Source organism: Scophthalmus maximus, chromosome 11 (genome assembly GCF_022379125.1).
Source record: "Scophthalmus maximus strain ysfricsl-2021 chromosome 11, ASM2237912v1, whole genome shotgun sequence".
NCBI lineage: Eukaryota > Metazoa > Chordata > Actinopteri > Pleuronectiformes > Scophthalmidae > Scophthalmus > Scophthalmus maximus.
This window is the reverse complement of record NC_061525.1, coordinates 8267603-8287144: the sequence shown is the minus strand read 5'-3', so window position 1 is coordinate 8287144 and position 19542 is coordinate 8267603. Positions and strand designations below refer to the sequence as shown.

Sequence of the window (19542 nt, the reverse complement as noted above, 5' to 3'; positions counted from 1 at the left end):
ATTATATCGCACTGCTGGGCCACTGTGATAATCCGTTGCAGGTTTGACTGAACTTTTGCCTTCTACTGAGCTTTGTGGAAGAGCAGGGCTCAAATGAAAGCAAATTAGTCCCATAAAGCTGTAGTCATTTTAAAATAAGAACAGGTATGTGGGCTTTTGATTGTTCAATAATGATGATGAAATTGACTCTCGAACAATCTAAAGTCATTATATTAATTTCAGCAAAAGATAAGCTTTCTCTTGAACTCTCTAATATTCTTACATTGTACTCATAGAAAGGTGTTTGGCCAAAAACTTGTTCATAATTGAATATGTCAGTGTGGATAGTTGTAGTGCTAATTGTATAGGAATGATATGGTTTACAGCTGTAACAAGCTGTGAAACATGCTGATATGTAAGTTGATTAAATGGTCCTGCGCCACGGTAGTATATAGTGTCTTTTGTAGATTTGTATTCCTGCTTGGATACCTTACTTGGTGTTTATTACCAGGTTTTAAAACTCCGTTAAATGCTGAAATGTCTTTTTCGAAGTGACATTTTATCACAGGGGAAATAAAAGGGGCCTGTACTGGAAACTGTCATCAGGACCACTTGAAGGACGTGGACACATTTTCCACCCAGATTTGTGTAGTCATGTGTGTCAGGATCCAGCTTGGCACTGCTTCAGTGCACAATGCAACACGGCAGCGAGCCGGGAGCTCCGGGGGTGTTATGGTTGAGGTGGTGCTCAGGGATGAATTTCAATGGGCTGAGTCCAGAGATAGGATTTAAATCTCCTTAGCACATGTGAATGTTACACACACATTGTTGGTAACTGATGAAATATGGTTTAGAAACACCCTTGATTCTTGAGAAACCTCGTTTGAAATCTTGGCCTTACTTCCATAGAGTAATGGAACATGCAAGTGTTGCCTTGTTTCAACGTGGTGGAGCCCCAGGATTATGCGTATTCTCCCTTTTTTAATATAGATTTGCAACGTGACCTACGATGTGTAACCCCTTCTCTATTAACAATGGAATCAAAATGACAGAAACGGGCCCTGGAGTTGACCCAGATGGGTTTTTGAGTGGATTTTGGATTGTGCGTCTGTACTTGTGGTGCTACATAAAAGGAACACACTCAAACTTAAGCCATGCTTGGTATTCCCACTCACTGACCTGGAAGCAAAACGATTGCGTCTGTGGAGGAAGATCCTGAGTGAATCAGATGAGAAAACACATTTCCAAAGCCGGACCGCAGCTCCTCTGTGTCCTTGGCATTGTGTCCATTCCGCTGCCCGCAAGGGGACAAGACAAGTCAGCTGTCACACCGCGATTGGAAGGTGAATGGCTCTCACAGCAGTGCACGGGCTTCTGCTCCGAAGGCATCAACAACCATTCAGTGGTTTCTGTGTGGCACTGCTGGTTTACTGAATGAGAGCAGGACATTTGATTAAATTTGAATTTCTTATAATGCAAAGAGCGCAGAGCCAGCTGGGCTCGGTGGAAGTGTGCTGATGCAAAGCTGGACCCTACTGTCCCTTAGCAAAAAGTCAATTTAAAACAATTTTTGCCTATATTGTCCCAACGTAATACATTTCCACGATTGTCTATTTTCAGTTTACAACTGCATTACGTGTACACCACCTGTGCCGGTTCTCGGTAGATTGTATTCCCGGTGCAGGCACCATTTGCCCTCGCAACAGAAACCCTGCGAAACACTAGACTGTGTTTTGGTAACCGGGGGGTTCCCAGCATTGATACCGTTGATCGCGAATCTATAATCATAAAACTGTCGGGCGCAGTTGCTCCTCGTGTGAGAGCATATTGTTGCGGTGGTGATCTGAGTCAAGACCGCGGAGGAGTGAATTGTGAGTCTGGAATGTGAAACATGCGAAGGCAGACGAGCGGTGATGCTCCATGTAGCCAGGGGAGACCTTTTCAGCGGCAGTGACAGTTACAGGCTATGAGAAGGTCAACGTGTTAGTCTCTGGTGATTGTGGTCGTGGTAACTTGTCACAGCGACTGCCGCCCTTTTCCTTTACACAAAGCCATGTTATGCTCCCGCGGATGAATTTGTCCATCACAAACCGTTAGACGTTGCGCTTTCATTCTTGTGATCTTGCTCAGTGGCTGGACGTGAGAATGTCTACAGCATCTCATTTGAGTATCATATTGAGAGTTACGTTTGAGGGAGGATTCACTTTCATACGTTTGCTTTCATCCAAATCATCTTAAATAAGTGCAGAGCTTTGATTTACAGATAGCCAGCGGTAGATTTCCAGATCTAGAAGCTGGGTATTAGGTACCTCCCCTAAACTACACGTGTCCTACATAACTACTGAGAAAATGAGCAGTGTAGCTATGGTTTTGAAAAAGGGCAATTCAAGCAAGATGACAGAATGAAATTAGAGTTCATTTATTGGACATTTGCAGTAATTGAGATACACCGCAAAACTCCCCTTTATCCTAGCGAATCCAAATTCATCAAAGGTGATAATAGTGGGGCCGTATGTTCATCTGACACACTAATTTGGATTAATTTGTGGTTCGGCTGCACGTTTCAAACCGTGTTGTCGGTTGTCCTTTTAATCTGAGCTCAAGTGATGATTTGCTCTAATGCAGTAGTCTGTGTGGTAAAACCGAAAACGTGCACAGATCCGCTTTGAGCGGCTGTAATCGCTTTAAGTGGCATTGCAGATTAAAGAGCACAGATCCCTTCCCCCACAGAGCTGTAGTGAGGGATTCGCCAAAATCTCAACCTGTACCCCCCCACCCATTTGACTCAACAGTGTAAACATGTAAATGCGTCCAGTTAACAGCTGTCTGAAGACTTCAGAAGGTTGTCAATGGGGAGCTAAGGAGCCACGGGCAGGATGTGAAAGGACTCTGGCACAACGCCACACCGCAAGAAATATTTGCTCTCGCCATCGCGTCGACTCGAATACATTTGTAAATGAGATTGCATTTTTTTAAATGTTATGTTAATGCCAGTTTTACACATCTTCCTGTGCACTCACTGCTTAATAACCAGGATCCAGTGTTAAAAAGAAGAAAATAATATTTAGTTGATGCTAATTTTGACTGGCAATATGGCCAAAAATACACTTTAGTAAGTACACATTTTAACAGTGACCGTATTGGTTTGAAAACTGTTATTACAGAGCAGACGAGAGATTTATTAACCCAACAAATCCCGCAGCATCTGCGATGCACAAAGCACCAGCAGAAGCGGTGACCTCTGCACACAACGTTGCCCCGGAGAAACACTGGCAGGGACAAAGGTGTCACCGGGCTTAACGCCAGCTGTCGCCAAACTACAGGCTCAAAAGTCAGAGCCTGCAGATTTAATGCAAAATAGTTAAACATGTCATCGTAGAAACAGCACATGTATGTGCTCCACAGAGCCGCCCATTGGTCCAATAGAAAACATCAGTCGCGCTAACTCAGCGTTCCTGTCATCCGAGGACAACGAAACCCCACGTCAGTTTTGAATCATGTAAATGTGGGTACCAACTCACTAAACTCTTCCACCACATTAGCTGTCACAAACAATACATGTCCAACTCAGCTTAGTGTGCAGTGTTCACGGACAAAAGTTTCACTTTCAGAATCAGAAATTCTTTCTTGATCCTTGGGTTTGCATAATCTACCATTTAAATTCAAATTGCCGATCCACCTTTAGTATTTACTTTTACCAATCCATTGCTTCTATCTCGCCAGGTCTCACGCCGGCTCTGCTGTCAGCCATTATTCCGCTTGACATGTGCTGGCATCAACCTGAAGCTGCTCTCCTACATTAACAACGTCTCATAACACACAACCGCCTGAGCCTCTGATGACGGGGTCACGCAGGTCACGCACAGCAAGACACATGAAATTGATTCAGCAGCAAATGAAAATGGTCTATTTTGGGTGGCTGCGTGTTGCTGCAGAAATATGTTGTGCAATTTGTGTGATCTTACTCTATCTTCTACTAGGTAAATGAAACTGTTACAGGAAGGGGTGCATGTTGAACGTTGGCAGATATAAATGGGCACTGGCGATCATTCTGATTTAATATACCCGCTGGAAGGCTGTATATAAACCTTGGCCGGATGAACCGAATCCTGACTAGCCCGTTGCTTCATGAGACATTCTGTGCCACGACTTGGCACTAAGCTATTCGAAGACTAGTCAAGCTGCTCTGATTATCACTAAAAGACCCCTTTTCCAGCTGTTTGCTATTCAGTGTTTCTAGGGCTACAGATCCAAGTCAGAAAGATACTCTTTGGCTGCATGACAGTGGTGTGTGTGTGTGTGTGTGTGTGTGTGTGTGTGTGTGTGTGTGTGTGTGTGTGTGTGTGTGTGTGTGTGTGTGTGTGTGTGTGTGTGTGTGTGTGTGTGTGTGTGTGTGTGTGTGTGTGTGTGTGTGTGTGTGTGTGTGTGTGTGTGTGTGTGTGTGTGTGTGTGTGTGTGTGTGTGTGTGTGTGTGTGTGTCCTTTTTTTCATTTGAGCTGTTAAGCGATGACTGGAGGAAGTACTTCTTTTGTTCATCAACGTCCCAAATAAAGGCCTCTCTAGTGAGGATGTCTCTCCCCGGCATGGAAGAGGATGCAGGCTTTGCTGATGCTAAATGTCCCTCTGGCATAATAGAACCTTAAACACAGTTGCACACACTCGGGAGCAGAGAATGAGTCACGGGGAACTAGAGATTGCCGTTTGGTATTTCCTCTCGCACAGAAGCATATGACTCTATATCAGCAGGGAAATGTGAGCCGTCGTGAGTCCAGTCTTTCAGCGGTAAACACCCCCCACCCCCTCTCCTCCATTACAACTACCTGTGTTATTATCTCCAGAGACCGGAGTGTTTCAGATTACAGGGTTTTGTGTTGGAGCTTGTAACTAGTCGGCAAAGTGCATTCTTGCCTTTCACCGGTGTAGTGAGGTTATGAAAGGATTGTTTTTTTTGCAGGAGTGGGACAGTCAAAATCAGATTGTGTCAAACTTGAGATCAGTTTGTTCATGACTTGTGTCCCATCTGATTTCAGTGGGTCAATGGCAACTAAGATATTTCATGTCATCTTCAGATTTGTCTGGTCTGATTTGCATTTTTTTTATTGTTTTCATGAAGCTCATGCGTCTGTTTGACCGGGTGTTTGACACCGTCAGTTGTTGAAAGACTCAAGTCAGCTGCTGGGCATGGTGCAAGAATCTTAATTCCCTTAAATGATACAAACATTTTTGACATTTTTGTCTTGAGGGATCTAAAGGAGAAGAGGTGCAGGCAGGAGTTGGGGCATTTCCCCCTTGTTTCTTGTTCCAACAGGTCCAAGTATTTTTCAAATAAAAGCCGAGCTTTTCAAGTCGTCTTTAATAACCGAAGGACCTTAAATCTACCTGTCACATATTTCAGGAATGACAAAATCCCACGGAACATGGAATGGAAATATGAACATGGCTCCCCCCAAAACAGCTTCAGATATCATTGTGGCATAAATCAGAATGTGAGACATTTCTGTTGTAATACTGTCATGCTGATATTAAGGGCCTATATAGCATTTTGTGGAGGATTTTGTTTTGCCATAAATCAAGGCTTTGTCCACTGGAGAAGGAACAAAACTTAAAACGTCTAGGTTCAAATATATATATATATCTATATAGATAAATATATATATATCTATATATATATAGATATATATATATATCTATATATATATCTTTTTCCCCCCCATTTCAGATTGTAGCTAAGTGAGAACAGAAGAAATATACTGTCTCTGACAGTAACTTGTGTTTTTATATGCCTATAGCTGACGGGATGGATGACAGATCTGCAGAATTCAGGATAAAAACAGAATGTCTTGCACGGTGTGATATAATATGTTTAGACATTCAGCATTTACTGTGTAACACAGCCTCGTGCGACTCTAATAAAGTGCCAGGCACAGTTTGTCTTGACGTGAGAACTGGATTTCATGAATTTGACGTTTGCCCATCAGTCTCTCACTTGGAAGCAACTCTCCATGTTCGGATCTTCCCTAAGTGGCTACTGTGAATTTCTGTGCTTTCCCCTGAAGCCGATTTGTTGTTGTCGTTGATCTTGAGTCGCAATAAAACTATTCTTCTTCCTGGTCTGTGGGTGGCTGGGATCTCCTGTGGTTATGTATTTCATTAGGGGCTTGTAACAGATAAATCATCCGAGTCCTGCTGTCCTGTTCCCTTATGCTGCCCAGTGGAAAAGGAGATGTGACCCACTTACTTGGGTCCACAGTCTGTCACACCTACGGGCAGCGTCTTCCAGTCTAATTGATGATTTCCTATTTGTTTATGTCTGAAGGACGATAGTGATAAAGGACAGACAGGGGGACTAACTTGGTGACGTGTGTTAGCAGGTATTGGACGAGCCTGACTGGGCATCCCGGGGATTGGGTGGTCTAGAGTCATCTTTTCCAGCACTGCCATTTCTTCCACGTGTATTAATAAAATGCCGTTGATAGATTCTGTGAACCAGCAGCATTGCAGCTTTAAATAACACATCGTGCAGAATTGAGGCCATTTTAACCTTGGGATTCAGACATTCTGGTGTCTCAGCACAACCCAATAGTCCCGTTGTTTTTTTCTTTTCTTTAAAGAATTTGGACAGTAGCAGGAAAAGTGTGTGAACCCTTTGGAATGACCTGCTTTACACAGTGTTTGAATGAAAAGACTACAGAGGTGCAGCAGATCCAACAGTGGAACAGATTTAAGTGACACCTGTAAAGATCCTTTCTGAAAACCTATTTTGCTCCGACTGCCCGATCGCTTGAAATTTATTGTATTTACCATTTTTAAGAAGGCTACTAAGTCTTACTTGATTACACGGCAACAAACGTGTACGCATGTCCATTATTCTGTAGATATGTTATGACTACAGAGTGTTTTATATCTTCCTGTCGTTTCTATTCCTTCTGCCTCAATGTTAAAGTTTTCTTTAGATTTGTGAGTATTTTTATTGTATATAATCAAGTGTTTTATTGAGACTTGCAGAACTCTGTTTGCCTCTTGTTATCACGAGTCTTCTACAGACGGGTGATGCAGAGCAGCATCCGACTTTCATTTTGTCTATGTACATTGTATCTATATGTATCAAATAAACCATAAATAAATGATTGATCAGAAATGGTGATCTGACCTTCATCAGAGACAAGTTCACAAAAATATATACACTAAAAATGGCTTTTTCTGCAAGACCATATTGGGTCATTTTTGCAGGAGGTGGCGTCCTTGGACCTGTCCACTTGTGATCTGATCACCCACTGTGCTAGTTATGAATACGTCCTTAGATCTGTTGTCCTTGTGATTATTCCAATTCGATAGTGGCATGTTGAACCACGAACTAGCTTTTTCTTTTGTTTTCTAGTAAAACCAAGCTATGTTCATTTTATCATATTGTATGACCAGCTGGGTTAGATATTTCAGGCCTGAACAAAATGAGGTTGTACTGTAAAATCCAAGGTCACTGCACAGCGGGCTGCCTTTACCGGCTCTGACCGAGGAAACCACCTCTGCCGTTTAAGCCCATCATCTCTGCTTGAAACAGTCCAATTAGTTTCTGGCTAATTTCACATCATATTAACATTGAGACCGCTGAGAACATTTGCAAATCCAGCACAGCAAGATATCAGAGCTCACCTTCTTCCACAAATACCGACTGTTAGACCTGTCAAAAAAGATGCTCGTAGGGCTTTATTTTATCGGATTAACATTTTTATGAGGCCCAGTGTGATTAGAAGAGAGATGACCAGGGCTGAAGCACACTGGAAATTTCTGTCTCTCTCAAGGGATGACATCTGCCGATCCATTAGGCGTTCACAGACTGTGCTATGTGGGGAAAGGGTACCAACAAGCCTCCAAGTAGCCCTCAGTGTAACGTCCCTGCAAGCCTTTTGAAAGCATACGAGTATATTGCCCCTAAGTGAATAATGTTTCCTGTGATGAGTGCAGTGGTATTTCATAGTTCTGCTCCAAGCCTCCTTTTCCCCCTTTCTGTTCTTTTCCTCTAGCGGACAGGATTGAATGAAGCAGGCAGTAAACCGCAGGGGTTGTATGAAAAATAGAAGGACTTCCATCAACGTTAAGCATTGTGCATTGCAGCAGCGGTGAGGGGTGATGAGTGAGCAAAATGAGCAGGAGAGAGGGAGCCACATGAAAAACGGGGTCAGCCCCGGTTTACGCAACGCCCCTCTTCACAGTAAGCCTGAGCGCATGCAGCAGCAGCGGCAGCAGCAGCAGCAGTAGGCTGGGCTCCCACGTGTCTGCGTCAGCCTCAAACGCAACAACACTGCACCCCCCGCCCCCCCAAAAGGGTCTGTCCTGAGAGGAGGGGAGTGCACGTCAGGAGGAACAGCAGCCACAGCGTGGTTGGTTAATCTTCTGTCCCATCTGTTGGTGGTCCCAGGCATGTTACAGGACCTTTCCGGAGCAGGCTGTCCAGCCTGAAGGCAGGTACACGGAGTCCAAATGTGCATTATGGGGAGAAATTCTGAGCCCCCCGCTTCCTGCTCCCAGTCCTCTCTAATTCAGGAGATAGTGCCCGAGACCAGACAATAACAACAACAACACTATATAGATGGTTCACTTCAGCCCTGAATAACTCATGCTCACTCAGGCTGCCACAGTGCTCTTCTCGTCATTACGTCCCCTCCACTTCACATAACCCCCGTGCATGTTGAAAGAGGCAGAGTGGATCCTCTGTCAAACCGAGGGGCTGTGTTCATCTCGCTGGCTCGACCAAAACGGTGTCTCTCTTTTTGGGATATCCTGCTGAAATAAGATAAAAGGGTGAATTCACCATCTTTCTGACAACTCTCAACTCCGTCCAATTTTTTTGGGAGTCATATCATTGATCAACCCACGTCATCAACTGAAGCGTTATCATTAATTGAGTGCAAGTAAACAAGTATCTTTGGAAGTGAACGATGTTGAATGAATCTCGGTGCATCAGAGGACTCTCTCTCTGTTTGTAGGTCACAGTGGTTCTGATAAGTAATTTCCTGTCAAACTAAAACCATGATGAATGGGTTATGCTTTTATGGATATTGATATATCGAGGTACAAAGGAACTGTTTGAGAAATGCGTTGATGCAATCACAGGATCTTCATATCTTACTCCTATATTCCGGCCGTCTGGATAAAGTTTTGTCTCATGGATTAGACTCTGTGAATGTTTGCAGGGCTCTAGGGGGAAGTATATATAGATTTTAAACTAAAGATTTTGTTAAATTTGGGGCAGTGTTAAAATCAGAATAAACTTAATTCAAAGCACACATGGCACAATGTCGATAATATTCTTTTTTCTCTGTTTTCAGAGCTTTGTGGACTGTACCAGCAGCTCAAGGACCAAACTGTCTGAAGATCCAGTGACAAAATGCCAGAACAATCTTCACCATCTTGCAGGTAGGCAATTCTGTCATTTGATGTCTGACATATAAGTTCCAAAAAATGCATTTTGTTCCTGTAGTGGTTTTTAAATGATTTATGCAGTGTGTCCTCTTCTGTTCAGCCTCTGAATCATGGGAAATGTCGAGAGTCAGATTGGGGACCATGGCCTCTACGGCAACGAGCGCAGCTATCTGTCACGTAAGCACATGTCTCGGTCACTTCGCATCTCCAACAAGCAGTCCAGGCGCTCTCGACATACTTCATCGGGGAAAATAGAGCACCGGAACTCTGAGACGAGCACGCGCTCGAGTAGCACCCCCAGCATCCCACAGTCCCTGGCTGACAATGGCCTGGAGCCCTTCAATGAGACAAATGTCCTCCCGGATTTTGGAAGCCCCATTTGGGTGGACCGCGTGGCCATGAATCTGCGACCTGTGTCCTTTCACAATGACCTGGCCAATCCCTCCGTGCACATGAATGCAATGCACATAACCCTACCCGGGCCCACTGCAGAGGAGGTGCAGGACCAAGATGTGTACACGGGCGAAGTAACGTACCTCCAGAAAACCCGGGACGGTACCAAGGAGACCATCATATTCAAGAAGAAGAGGTCGAAGTCCGCGGACATGTGGCGAGATGACAGCCTGGAGTTCTCCCTGTCCGACCTCAGCCAGGAGCAGCTGACGAGCACGGAGGAAATCATCGACGCAGCCAACGAGAGAGACTTTACCGACTGCGAAGGCCACCTGCAGTCCAGCCCCACAGAATCCGCCGACAGGGCGAACTCCCTGGACGAGCTGTACAGCCAGAAGAGCCCTGCCCGCAGGCAACCCCACGGCCGCTATTCCAAGTGGCACGAGGCCAACAGGGCAATCAGGGAAGGCGAAGATGATAAGTTGCTCTCCCCCTCGGAGGAGGATGGCAACAGTTACGGTGCATTCACCCTTCCCTGCAGGCGCTCCCACTGCCTGTCCGAAGGCCTGAGCAGCCACCAGGCCGCCATGTGTGCCACTATGCAGGGCAGGAGGGCGCAGACCATACAGGTAAGGCGTAGAGTAATTTCAAATTGTGCTGTTTTTTGTTTTTTTTACACCATTAAATTGGTTCAATTCATAGAAAATGAAACGATTAATTTCCTAAATCCACAAATATGCAACCAGTGTATTAATATCCGTTTGATATCCTCTTAATGTTTGTGAAATGTCAGGGCCCTGAACTGTGGAAACTATGTCATGGCGCCTTTGTGCTTCTTGGACAGAGTATGAAAAGCTGTGCAGAATCTTAATGTAGTCCCCCCCCTCTGTGTCTGAGCATTTCCTCTGCTGCTTTCACCTCACAGATAATAAGCTGCTGAAACAGATTAAGTTTAAAAAAAAAATCTTGTGTCAAGGGAGCGGTGCCTTGTTTCTAGATGAAACTGTTGTTTCTCTTGGCGGAGGAGACTTGGATGATGGGGTGGGTGGGGGGGGGGGGGCAGAGCTTAAAGTCACTCCCCATTTGAAATGCCTCAGTCTTTTGTTATGATAATGAGGGGAGGCCTGTGGAAGAGTGTAACAGTAAAACGTGTGTGGTGGCCCTGTCACTGCGGGGCACCGTCAGCCCTGGTGAATGGGGCTCTGGAGCGCATGATTGGGTCATGTGACCAGATGGAGATACCGAGCTCGGTGTAACCCCCTTCGTCTCCCAGGAGCCCTTGGCCATGTGGGGTAGGAGAGGGCAGACCCTGTGGTGCCACAGGGAGGGCAGGCTGCACTCACACAGCACTAGGCACTTTGCTGTGAGTAATTGAATTGGCCTCAGGATTAAGACTCTTGTTAGGCCTCGACAGTCACAGGCTATGCAACATGTTTGCTTTACAAGAATGGCTCTTTCCTGTATCTGCAAAGACGGCTTAGTTGTCAGTCAGGGAAAAGTGTTTTTGTTTTTTTCTGCTAACTGGCTACTTTCTTGGGGATGAAGAAAACGTGGCTGCCATGCCGTCTCACCTGTCTTGTGCTTCTGCCACGCCGCAGGATGTCACAGCCGGGGAGGGCAGCGAGTACGAGGACAGCGGGATCGACGGGGTGACGGTGGAGCCGGAGCACCAGTCCAGACGTTACAAGACCATGTCGGCCTCCTTCTCGGTGTGCTCGGCGCACGGCCGAGGCATGTTCGCCGGCAGCGACAGCGGCAGCAGCAGCGGCGGCGGGGCCGGCGAGTGTGTACAGGGCGTGTACGAGAACTTTCGGCAGGAACTCGAGATGAGCTCCTGCCAGACGGAGAGCTTGGAGGAGGCAGGGTCCGCCCTCAGCGATGAGCAGAGCACAATGAGCTCCGCCTACCAGTCTGACCCCTTGCTCAGCGTTGCCCAGGGGATGGTGCGGAAAGCTGGCAGGCTTGCGGTCAAGAACTTCCTCGTACACAAGAAGAACAAGAAAGTGGAGTCAGCCACCAGGCGCAAGTGGAAGAGTTACTGGGTTTCCCTGAAAGGTTTGTTTCTCCCTCAATGTGTCCACACTTAATTCCATAATAAAATACAGTAGCTCTTAAAATCTTATCTGCTTTATCTGAGCTCGATCGACCTTCGTTCAAGCACGATACAAACCTCATTATCAAATTTTTTGCCACTTGACTGTGCTTGAAATCAAATCAGCACTTCAATGATCACGATGCCTGCCTCACTGACAGTCAGCCATGCTGCACTTCTTAATGTTGGCCACTGGAGAGCAGAATGGAATTGCTCAAGCGAATACCATCATTGTTGTTCTTTCCCTGAGACGAGGGCCAGCAAGCGTCTGTGTCGTCAAGTCACACATTTCTTTCGATCTTCCAGGTTGCACTCTGTTTTTCTATGACACCGATGGGGGCTCAGAGATCGACAACAGCAGTATTCCCAAACACGCCGTCTGGGTAGAGAACAGTATTGTCCAGGCTGTGCCAGAGCATCCCAAAAAGGACTTTGTGTTCTGTCTCAGCAACTCCCTGGGAGATGCCTTTCTGTTCCAGGTAAGAACACGTGCAAATGTCATCTGACCTGTGAGCAAGTGAAAATGATCCTGTGGGCAAACATCCCCATGACCCTATTCGCTGAATTATAATTAGCAGTTAATCAACGCAGGAAAAGCAAAGCGCTTGGTTATTTGGAATGTCAAGGAGCTGGCGCGCTGTTTAACCTCCGACCTTTTCGTTGTCTGTCCCCACGCAGACCTGCAGCCAGACGGAGCTGGAGAACTGGATCACGGCCATCCACTCAGCGTGTGCCACCGCCGTCGCCCGCCAGCACCACAGAGAGGACACGGTGCGGCTGCTGCGCGCCGAGATCAAGAAGCTGGAGCAGAAGATCGACATGGACGAGAAGATGAAGAAGATGGGAGACATGCAACTGTCGGCTGTCACCGACACCAAGAAGAGAAAGACGATCCTGGATCAAGTAGGTTTTATTCTATAACGTATACCTCGAAGAAGAACTGCAGATTATTCTAAATGACCCACAATTTAGTATGAGAGTAGTCATAATTGTAACCTAATTATTAGAGCAAACATCTTAATATATGCCTTTTCGGATTATATTCACACACCTAATGAATGTAACATCCGATCAATGAGAATTTGGTCGAATGAGAAAATATCGCTCAACCGATTGACCAGTCGAACAGGAGACTAGAGCCTCTACTGAGGCACCGTAAGAAGCCCTAAAGGATTGATTTCAAAAAATAAAATAATGGAAAAGCTAAGTCAGTCTCTGATTTTGGTAAAGTAGCAGGTAAACGCTCTTGCCACCAGCCTCCTTTTTGTGACTGTTGACACAACAGCTTACCTTCAAAAATTGGGAGGTCTACTCCAGGATCAACTTAGGGTTCAATTTACGAAACAAACTATCTTTCTGATATTATCACTCAAAACTGGATAAAGGGACAATAACAAATGTTATTTTTATGTATTATTGGTTTAATTACAAACATGATAATACATAGGTAGATTTTTCAGTCGTTTTTTTTCTAATACAAGAAAAAGGAGATGGACAAAGAAGTGGGGGCAGTAAGGAGGGTATTAAGTCCCAACAGGGGTATCGTCTGCTAGAGGCTGCTCATGCTTCGCACCTATTGGCCACCACGCTGCGTACTGTTTGTTTTTTGGTTCCTTTACATGGTGTGCAGTTGGCACCTTTCGACAGCCTGCCATTCTAGCAATTAATTGCAAAGCTCATATTGTCCTTGACAGGTCTGTTTACAGTGAAGGGACTCGGGAGATCAAATGGCCTTTGTTTGGTCCGTTAGATATTGCCTGCTTCTGTTTGGCAGTGTTAGGTTTCACATTGTGCAGAGCAGAATGGATATAGGCCTGCGCCTTGGAAAGCTGAAACACTCCCAGCCTCTCTATCTGCCAGTGGAATGTGCAGTATTGTTTCTTCCTGGTCTCTGGGCTACTTGGCAGTGACACAGAGCCCCTCCGCCATGGTGCCCGCCGCCTCTTCCACACAACGGCGCAGGACCGTGACTGGGAGGGGACACCCCAGTGAATAATCGCAATGTCCTGTTCCATTGCCCGAGTACACATCAAACCATTAGGCACACAGAGCACAGATTGGCACAACTTTGTAACAGAGCTATGGGGGAGCGGGGGCTCTCCATCTTGGTCTGAAGTTGACAAACAGGAGCCTTGGTGAACAATTAATGGGTGTACCGTTTTTGTCCCTCTCACTCTACAGATCTTCCTCTGGGAGCAGAACCTGGAGCAGTTTCACATGGATCTATTCCGCTTCAGGTGCTACCTGGCCAGCCTGCAGGGAGGAGAGTTGCCAAACCCCAAACGCCTCCTAGCCTTCGCCTCTCGCCCCACCAAGCTGGCAATGGGCCGACTGGGTATTTTCTCCGTTTCTTCCTTCCACGCACTGGTAAATATAACCCCTTTTGTTTCTTCATGTTTACTAAATGCCCTTTATTAGATACTCCTTTACAAAGCATCTTAGGTTTTCTTTTAATTTATTTACATTGTACAAATACACATTTTGTATGCGTTAAGATGGAGCTTACACAAATCTGACCAGAAATTGGAGAATGTTTGAGGAAACAATGTCTCGATCAAATATAGTTTGTTTCAGCATCAGAGACTGTAGCTGTTGCAATAGTTGCTTGGATTAAATCTATAACCTTTCAGGGGGATCTAGGATGTATAATGTTGATCTCTCTCAACATTATGTTGTCCTCTATATTGAGATCTCTTTGATTGTAAGCAGAGCAAAGTACATAGTTGAGTAAACCTGGGCATTCTCCAGGCAGGGTTGTTGAGTCCAGAAACTAAAATATGTGGTGTCCAACCAGTTTTTTCCATAATGACTGTGATTTTAGAGCCCGAGTCTGAAGCGGGGCGCCTGTTTGGGAGCTTTTGCTTCAGTTTGAGCCTCCCACTGCTGCACCGGGGTTATGCACTTCACGGCTAAAAGCCACAGTAGCACAGAATAACAGCCATTTGATTTATAGAGTGATGTTTGCAGATCAATGAGGTATTTTTTCCCCCCTCTCTACCAACACGGTGCTGCAGAGCATGTGGGCGTTTGAGCTGCGAGCTCGTAGGGTGGGACATCTAACAAAAGAGACACTTGAACATCTCTTTCATTCCTCTCTATCTTACTCATCTCCACCTCCATGAATACCTGTATCGACACAAAAAGGTCCAAAAAGGGCTGAAAAAAAGCTGACGGTACAAAATAATACAGAATGAGTACCAAGCTTAAGCGAGCAGTTATCAGCATGCTCACTCCTACATGTTTTGGTTTTTTTTTCAATTTCACAAATGCCAGGTTTGTGTAAGATTCTGCATGAGCCCAGTGTTCATGTGTGAAGCAGACATGGTAACTCTATAACTGTGTATATCTGTGTGCTCACATTAACGCCCATGAGACTTATTTTCCACATTTTATTTTACTATTTTGGTCAGTTAAGGATACGTTCTACAGCAATAGCCTGGTGCCTCTTGATCAGTTTTTGCTTGCAGAAAACTTAGTTCATAAATATTTTCCCCATAATTCTGTAATTTAAGCTAATTGTTTTTTTTTCACTTTCTTGTTCTTGTTTCACTTTAGTTTTTTTCTTTTCTTTGGGCTCTGAAGGTGTTGATATACTTAATACATTAAATCGTTTCCACGCATTGCGAAATTCGATCCAAATGGATCTCGGTCCGTCTCATTTGGTGTGTTTCAGCACTGACTGAACTGTTGTCGTTGTTTTTTTTTTGCAGGTGGCAGCACGCACAGAGACCGGAGTGAGACGGCGAACACAGGCCATGTCCCGTTCTTGCAGCAAACGCAAGAGCAGGTTCTCCTCCCTCTGGGGTCTGGATACTACCTCAAAGAAAAAGACAAAAGCCCATCCCACTATCAACCAGGTCTGTGAGGTCTTATGCTTTCCTCAAGCATTTGTCATCCACAATTCTGCTTGAGTTCTGACCACATGACTTTTCTTTTTGTGGCTGCAGGTCTTTGCTGATGGTGAAGACCCTGCGAAACAGACTGTAGATGGCATATATGACGATCATGCTAAGGAACATACAGTAAGGAGGAATTTTTCATGCATGAAGGCCAATTTATACTCTATTTTCTGCATTGCAGAGATTTCAAATTAAACTAACTTCACTCGCATTGTTGGAAGAACACACATTTTGGCAGTGACAAGCCTTTGATAGGCATTGATCCTACAGAGAAACATAAACCAAGTCTGACAGTGGGCTATAAATGAAGCATGAATGGGAACTTTCTCTACTAAAGTCCTAGAGGTTACAGCCACAACAGCTACTCTGGCACATTAGAGATTTGCCTAAGCAGCTGTAGATGTAATTTTCTGTCATTCCTTTTCAACCAAATGTACAGTCATGTGCTAAAGTCTTTGAAAAATGTATTGAAACAGCTTTGTATGTGTACTGACACATACAAAGCTGTTTAACTTTTAACTTTTTTATAGAAAAAAAAGTAAAAAAATTAAAACATAGTAATGAAATTAGCATTTTAATCAAATTATACTGCAGTATATAGTAAAGGAAAAAGATTCTAAAGCATCAAACTGAAAGAGCCTTTGAATGTGTTTGTTTGAAGAAAAGCGAGGCGGGAACTGTGAAAAGCCTTCCACGGCCCAGCACGGAGAGCGACATCTGGGTCCCCGACCACCTGACCCCCTCCTGGGTGTGTCTGCCAAATGACCAGCCAGTACTAACCATCATCCAACCAGGGGAATCTGCGCTGTGCGTTTTGGAAACCATCTGCAAGGTAACGGCTTCCATTCAAATGACCCGCCTTGAACCTACACTTCACCTTTCACTCCAGTAATGTCTGCATGACAAAGGCATTAGTATATATGCAGCTTAGACGCATGCAGAATGTGTCTGCTCTGTCAACACATCACCTAACTTGACAAATACCAGTTTTACAGAGTGAGAAATACTCAATGCTATAATTCTGGATACAAATCCTCTCTCTGTCTCCTTTACCCTCACCCCACAGGCTCATCAGCTCGATCCCACCAAGCATTACCTGAGACTCAAATTCCTAATCGAAAACAAAGTGCAGTTCTACATTCCTAAACCAGAGGAGGATGTATGCGACTTGGTATGTAACTACCTGCTTGTGTTCGTGTTCCTCCTACTTTGTTAGTCAAAGAAATGCTAGAAGACAGTTTGCAGAATACTGCAGGCCGACCAACACATCCCATGTTCCAAATTATTAATAGGTTTTGTAGTTTTATCCTCTTGGTTTCATGTTTTGTCCAGGACGATATAAATCTATCAAAAGATAAATCTATACAAGAAGAGCCATTATATAGAATTTCTAATATTAGTGACTTGTATTTACATCATGTCATCATGACATGTCATGGATTGTTCCTGCATAAAGACTCTGCGCAAGCTGCTTCGTCTAGAAATACAGAAAATTAACACTCTCTTCCCGTGCTGTCAATAACCCGCCCACCAGAATGTGAATAAACTAGGCTGTTGTTTCACGATTTATATAACTCGTCTTTGTTCTTCACAGCTTTACAAGGAAATCGAGCTCTGCTCCAAGATTACAAAAGTGATCCAGTTTGACAGAGATGAGTCCTGCATGATTGGTTACGGTAGGAACCATTTAAATGATCCCGTGGCGTTTTTTCCCCGATGGATTGTGATTTTTGTTTTCAGCTAAAATGCAATAATGTGGTGTTGTTGTCCTGAGCGTAATAATAGCTTTACTTTGACCTACACACAACCTGTTTTTTTTTCTCAGACTATTCCCATTTTTACTGAACAAATCCCTCAGTGTTTTATATAAGAGTCCCTCTTCTTCATCTCTCTATATTCTTCTCGCCTCCTCCCTCTCCTCCCTTTCCTCCTCCAGGTTTCTCCATTTCAGTGGTGGAGGAGGACGGAGTGCAGCAGCTCTACATCACTGACGTGAAGGCGGGTGGATTAGCCTTCGCCAAAGGTTTATTACCCTTCATTTTCATCAAATTAACTCTCTTCATAGTCTCTGCACTGATGACTAAAAAGAAAACAATCTGTGGTGCATTAGCCATTCTTTACAAATGGTATAAAACCAGTGCATTTTTCTCACAAGGTCAACATGCATATTTACAGTTTCCCTTTAAAAATGCATTAGCGCATGTTTAAGAGAACACAGCAGTTCTCAACGGGCTTGATTACTATAATCATAACCGCGCTGCCTGCTGTTCGTTTGTTATGGTGCACACAGAGAACATGCAGCGATGCTGTGCATTGGTCAAGTGGGTCATGCCTGTGAATCTGAGGCAAATAAAATATAAAGGATCTGCAACTCATGGTCTCCAAAGCTGATCTGTTTGTTTTGGTTTCTTACAATAATATCTCAGCCTAATTAGGATTTCAAGGGTGAGTTAATCAATGCTGAAAATGAGACAGATGTTTACTATCTCACGTTAGGGGGATAAATGGTCTAGTGTGTGGAGGCATGACGGGCAGTAAATAAAATTCCAAGCTGATCGTGTTCCCGCTCTGCAGGTCTATATGCAGGGGACGAAATACTGAAGCTGAACGGAAAAGCCTCTCACAGTCTCAACTTCTCCGACATGAAGGCAGCATTCTCACAAGCATCGCTGGCTTTGACGGTCAACACTCTGCGTTCTGTGGACCGCCGCCAGCTGTGCTATGTGCCGCCACGCCGCTCAGACGAAGAGGAAGATCTCTACACCGACATCTTCTCGCAGAGTCAAGGTGAACCTGACAGGCATACGCAGTCCATCTTTAATATTTGGTTTCTCTCGCCCATTAAAAGCTGCACTGGGAAACTTGGCAGATGCACAGATCTGACTTGTAGAGTTTCCAAAATTCCCAGAAAACCTGTCCAGCCAACCCAGCTGGGTTGTAATCACTATATACCAAAGGATAGCAAATGAACCAGACCCACTTTTAGATGGATCTAAAGATCAGATTATTCTTAAAATGAGAAGAAAACAACTTCTTCCCAGTGTCATTAGAGACATCTATACATTTCATTTATACAAACACAATGAATCTAAATTTGAATAACCATGACAAGGCAAGGGCAGTAAACGTTATGTGCTTGTTCTTCATTTCAAGAAAAAAGAAATCTTATGCAGTGTTTCCACTTTGCTCATATATGGCTGTGGTTTGTTGCAGAGGAGATCCTGGATGATGGGGTGGGTCTGTTTCTGGAGAGCTCCGGAGACAGCCTGGACGACGACTCCGAGATCCTCAGTGACTTTGCGTGCAGTAAGGTAAGAGCAGCGTTCGTTTGTGGCGTATGACTTAATATCACTACAGAAAACACCCGACGGCACATCTTTCATACGATGCGCCGGCTCCTCTGCTTGTTTTCTGTCCTTCACGGCATCCCCCTCGAATCTGTTATTATGAAGAGCGCTGTAGAACAGTTTGCAGTTTGACGCGCCATCTGTAACTGGCTCATTGGATCTTGTTCAGGAAAACAGAGCAGTGTATATTATCCAGGGTCATGCAAAGTCGCATGAAGTTTATCTTTTCCTTTCTCGAAAATCTTGGGTTTTAACTGAATATAGTAGCATCGACTTAAATAAATCAAAAACCAAGTGCAGTTTATCGTCTGTGTAATGATTAATGATAATAATTTAGTGGAATAGTTAATTCCACTAAGAGAATATGAGCCAAATTAGGATAGGAGCATAATAAAGGGAATGGAACTCTCTG

The 19542-nt window shown here is 44.6% G+C and overlaps 1 protein-coding gene across 3 annotated transcripts in view; it reads left to right on the top strand.

Annotated features, from left to right (window-relative positions):
- Nucleotides 1-19542, top strand: part of tiam1b (TIAM Rac1 associated GEF 1b) — a 42581-nt gene that overhangs the window by 12785 nt on the left and 10254 nt on the right. For all 3 annotated transcript variants that reach the window (XM_035621662.2, XM_035621659.2, XM_035621661.2), the window contains exons 2-15: nucleotides 9306-9393; nucleotides 9500-10421; nucleotides 11391-11847; nucleotides 12191-12363; nucleotides 12563-12787; nucleotides 14066-14251; nucleotides 15595-15741; nucleotides 15832-15906; nucleotides 16445-16615; nucleotides 16850-16954; nucleotides 17378-17459; nucleotides 17720-17806; nucleotides 18358-18570; nucleotides 18997-19094. In XM_035621662.2, the coding sequence (XP_035477555.2) occupies nucleotides 9510-10421; nucleotides 11391-11847; nucleotides 12191-12363; nucleotides 12563-12787; nucleotides 14066-14251; nucleotides 15595-15741; nucleotides 15832-15906; nucleotides 16445-16615; nucleotides 16850-16954; nucleotides 17378-17459; nucleotides 17720-17806; nucleotides 18358-18570; nucleotides 18997-19094 (2931 nt within the window). In that variant the 5' untranslated portion in view covers nucleotides 9306-9393; nucleotides 9500-9509. The remainder of the gene's footprint in view (nucleotides 1-9305; nucleotides 9394-9499; nucleotides 10422-11390; nucleotides 11848-12190; nucleotides 12364-12562; nucleotides 12788-14065; nucleotides 14252-15594; nucleotides 15742-15831; nucleotides 15907-16444; nucleotides 16616-16849; nucleotides 16955-17377; nucleotides 17460-17719; nucleotides 17807-18357; nucleotides 18571-18996; nucleotides 19095-19542) is intronic.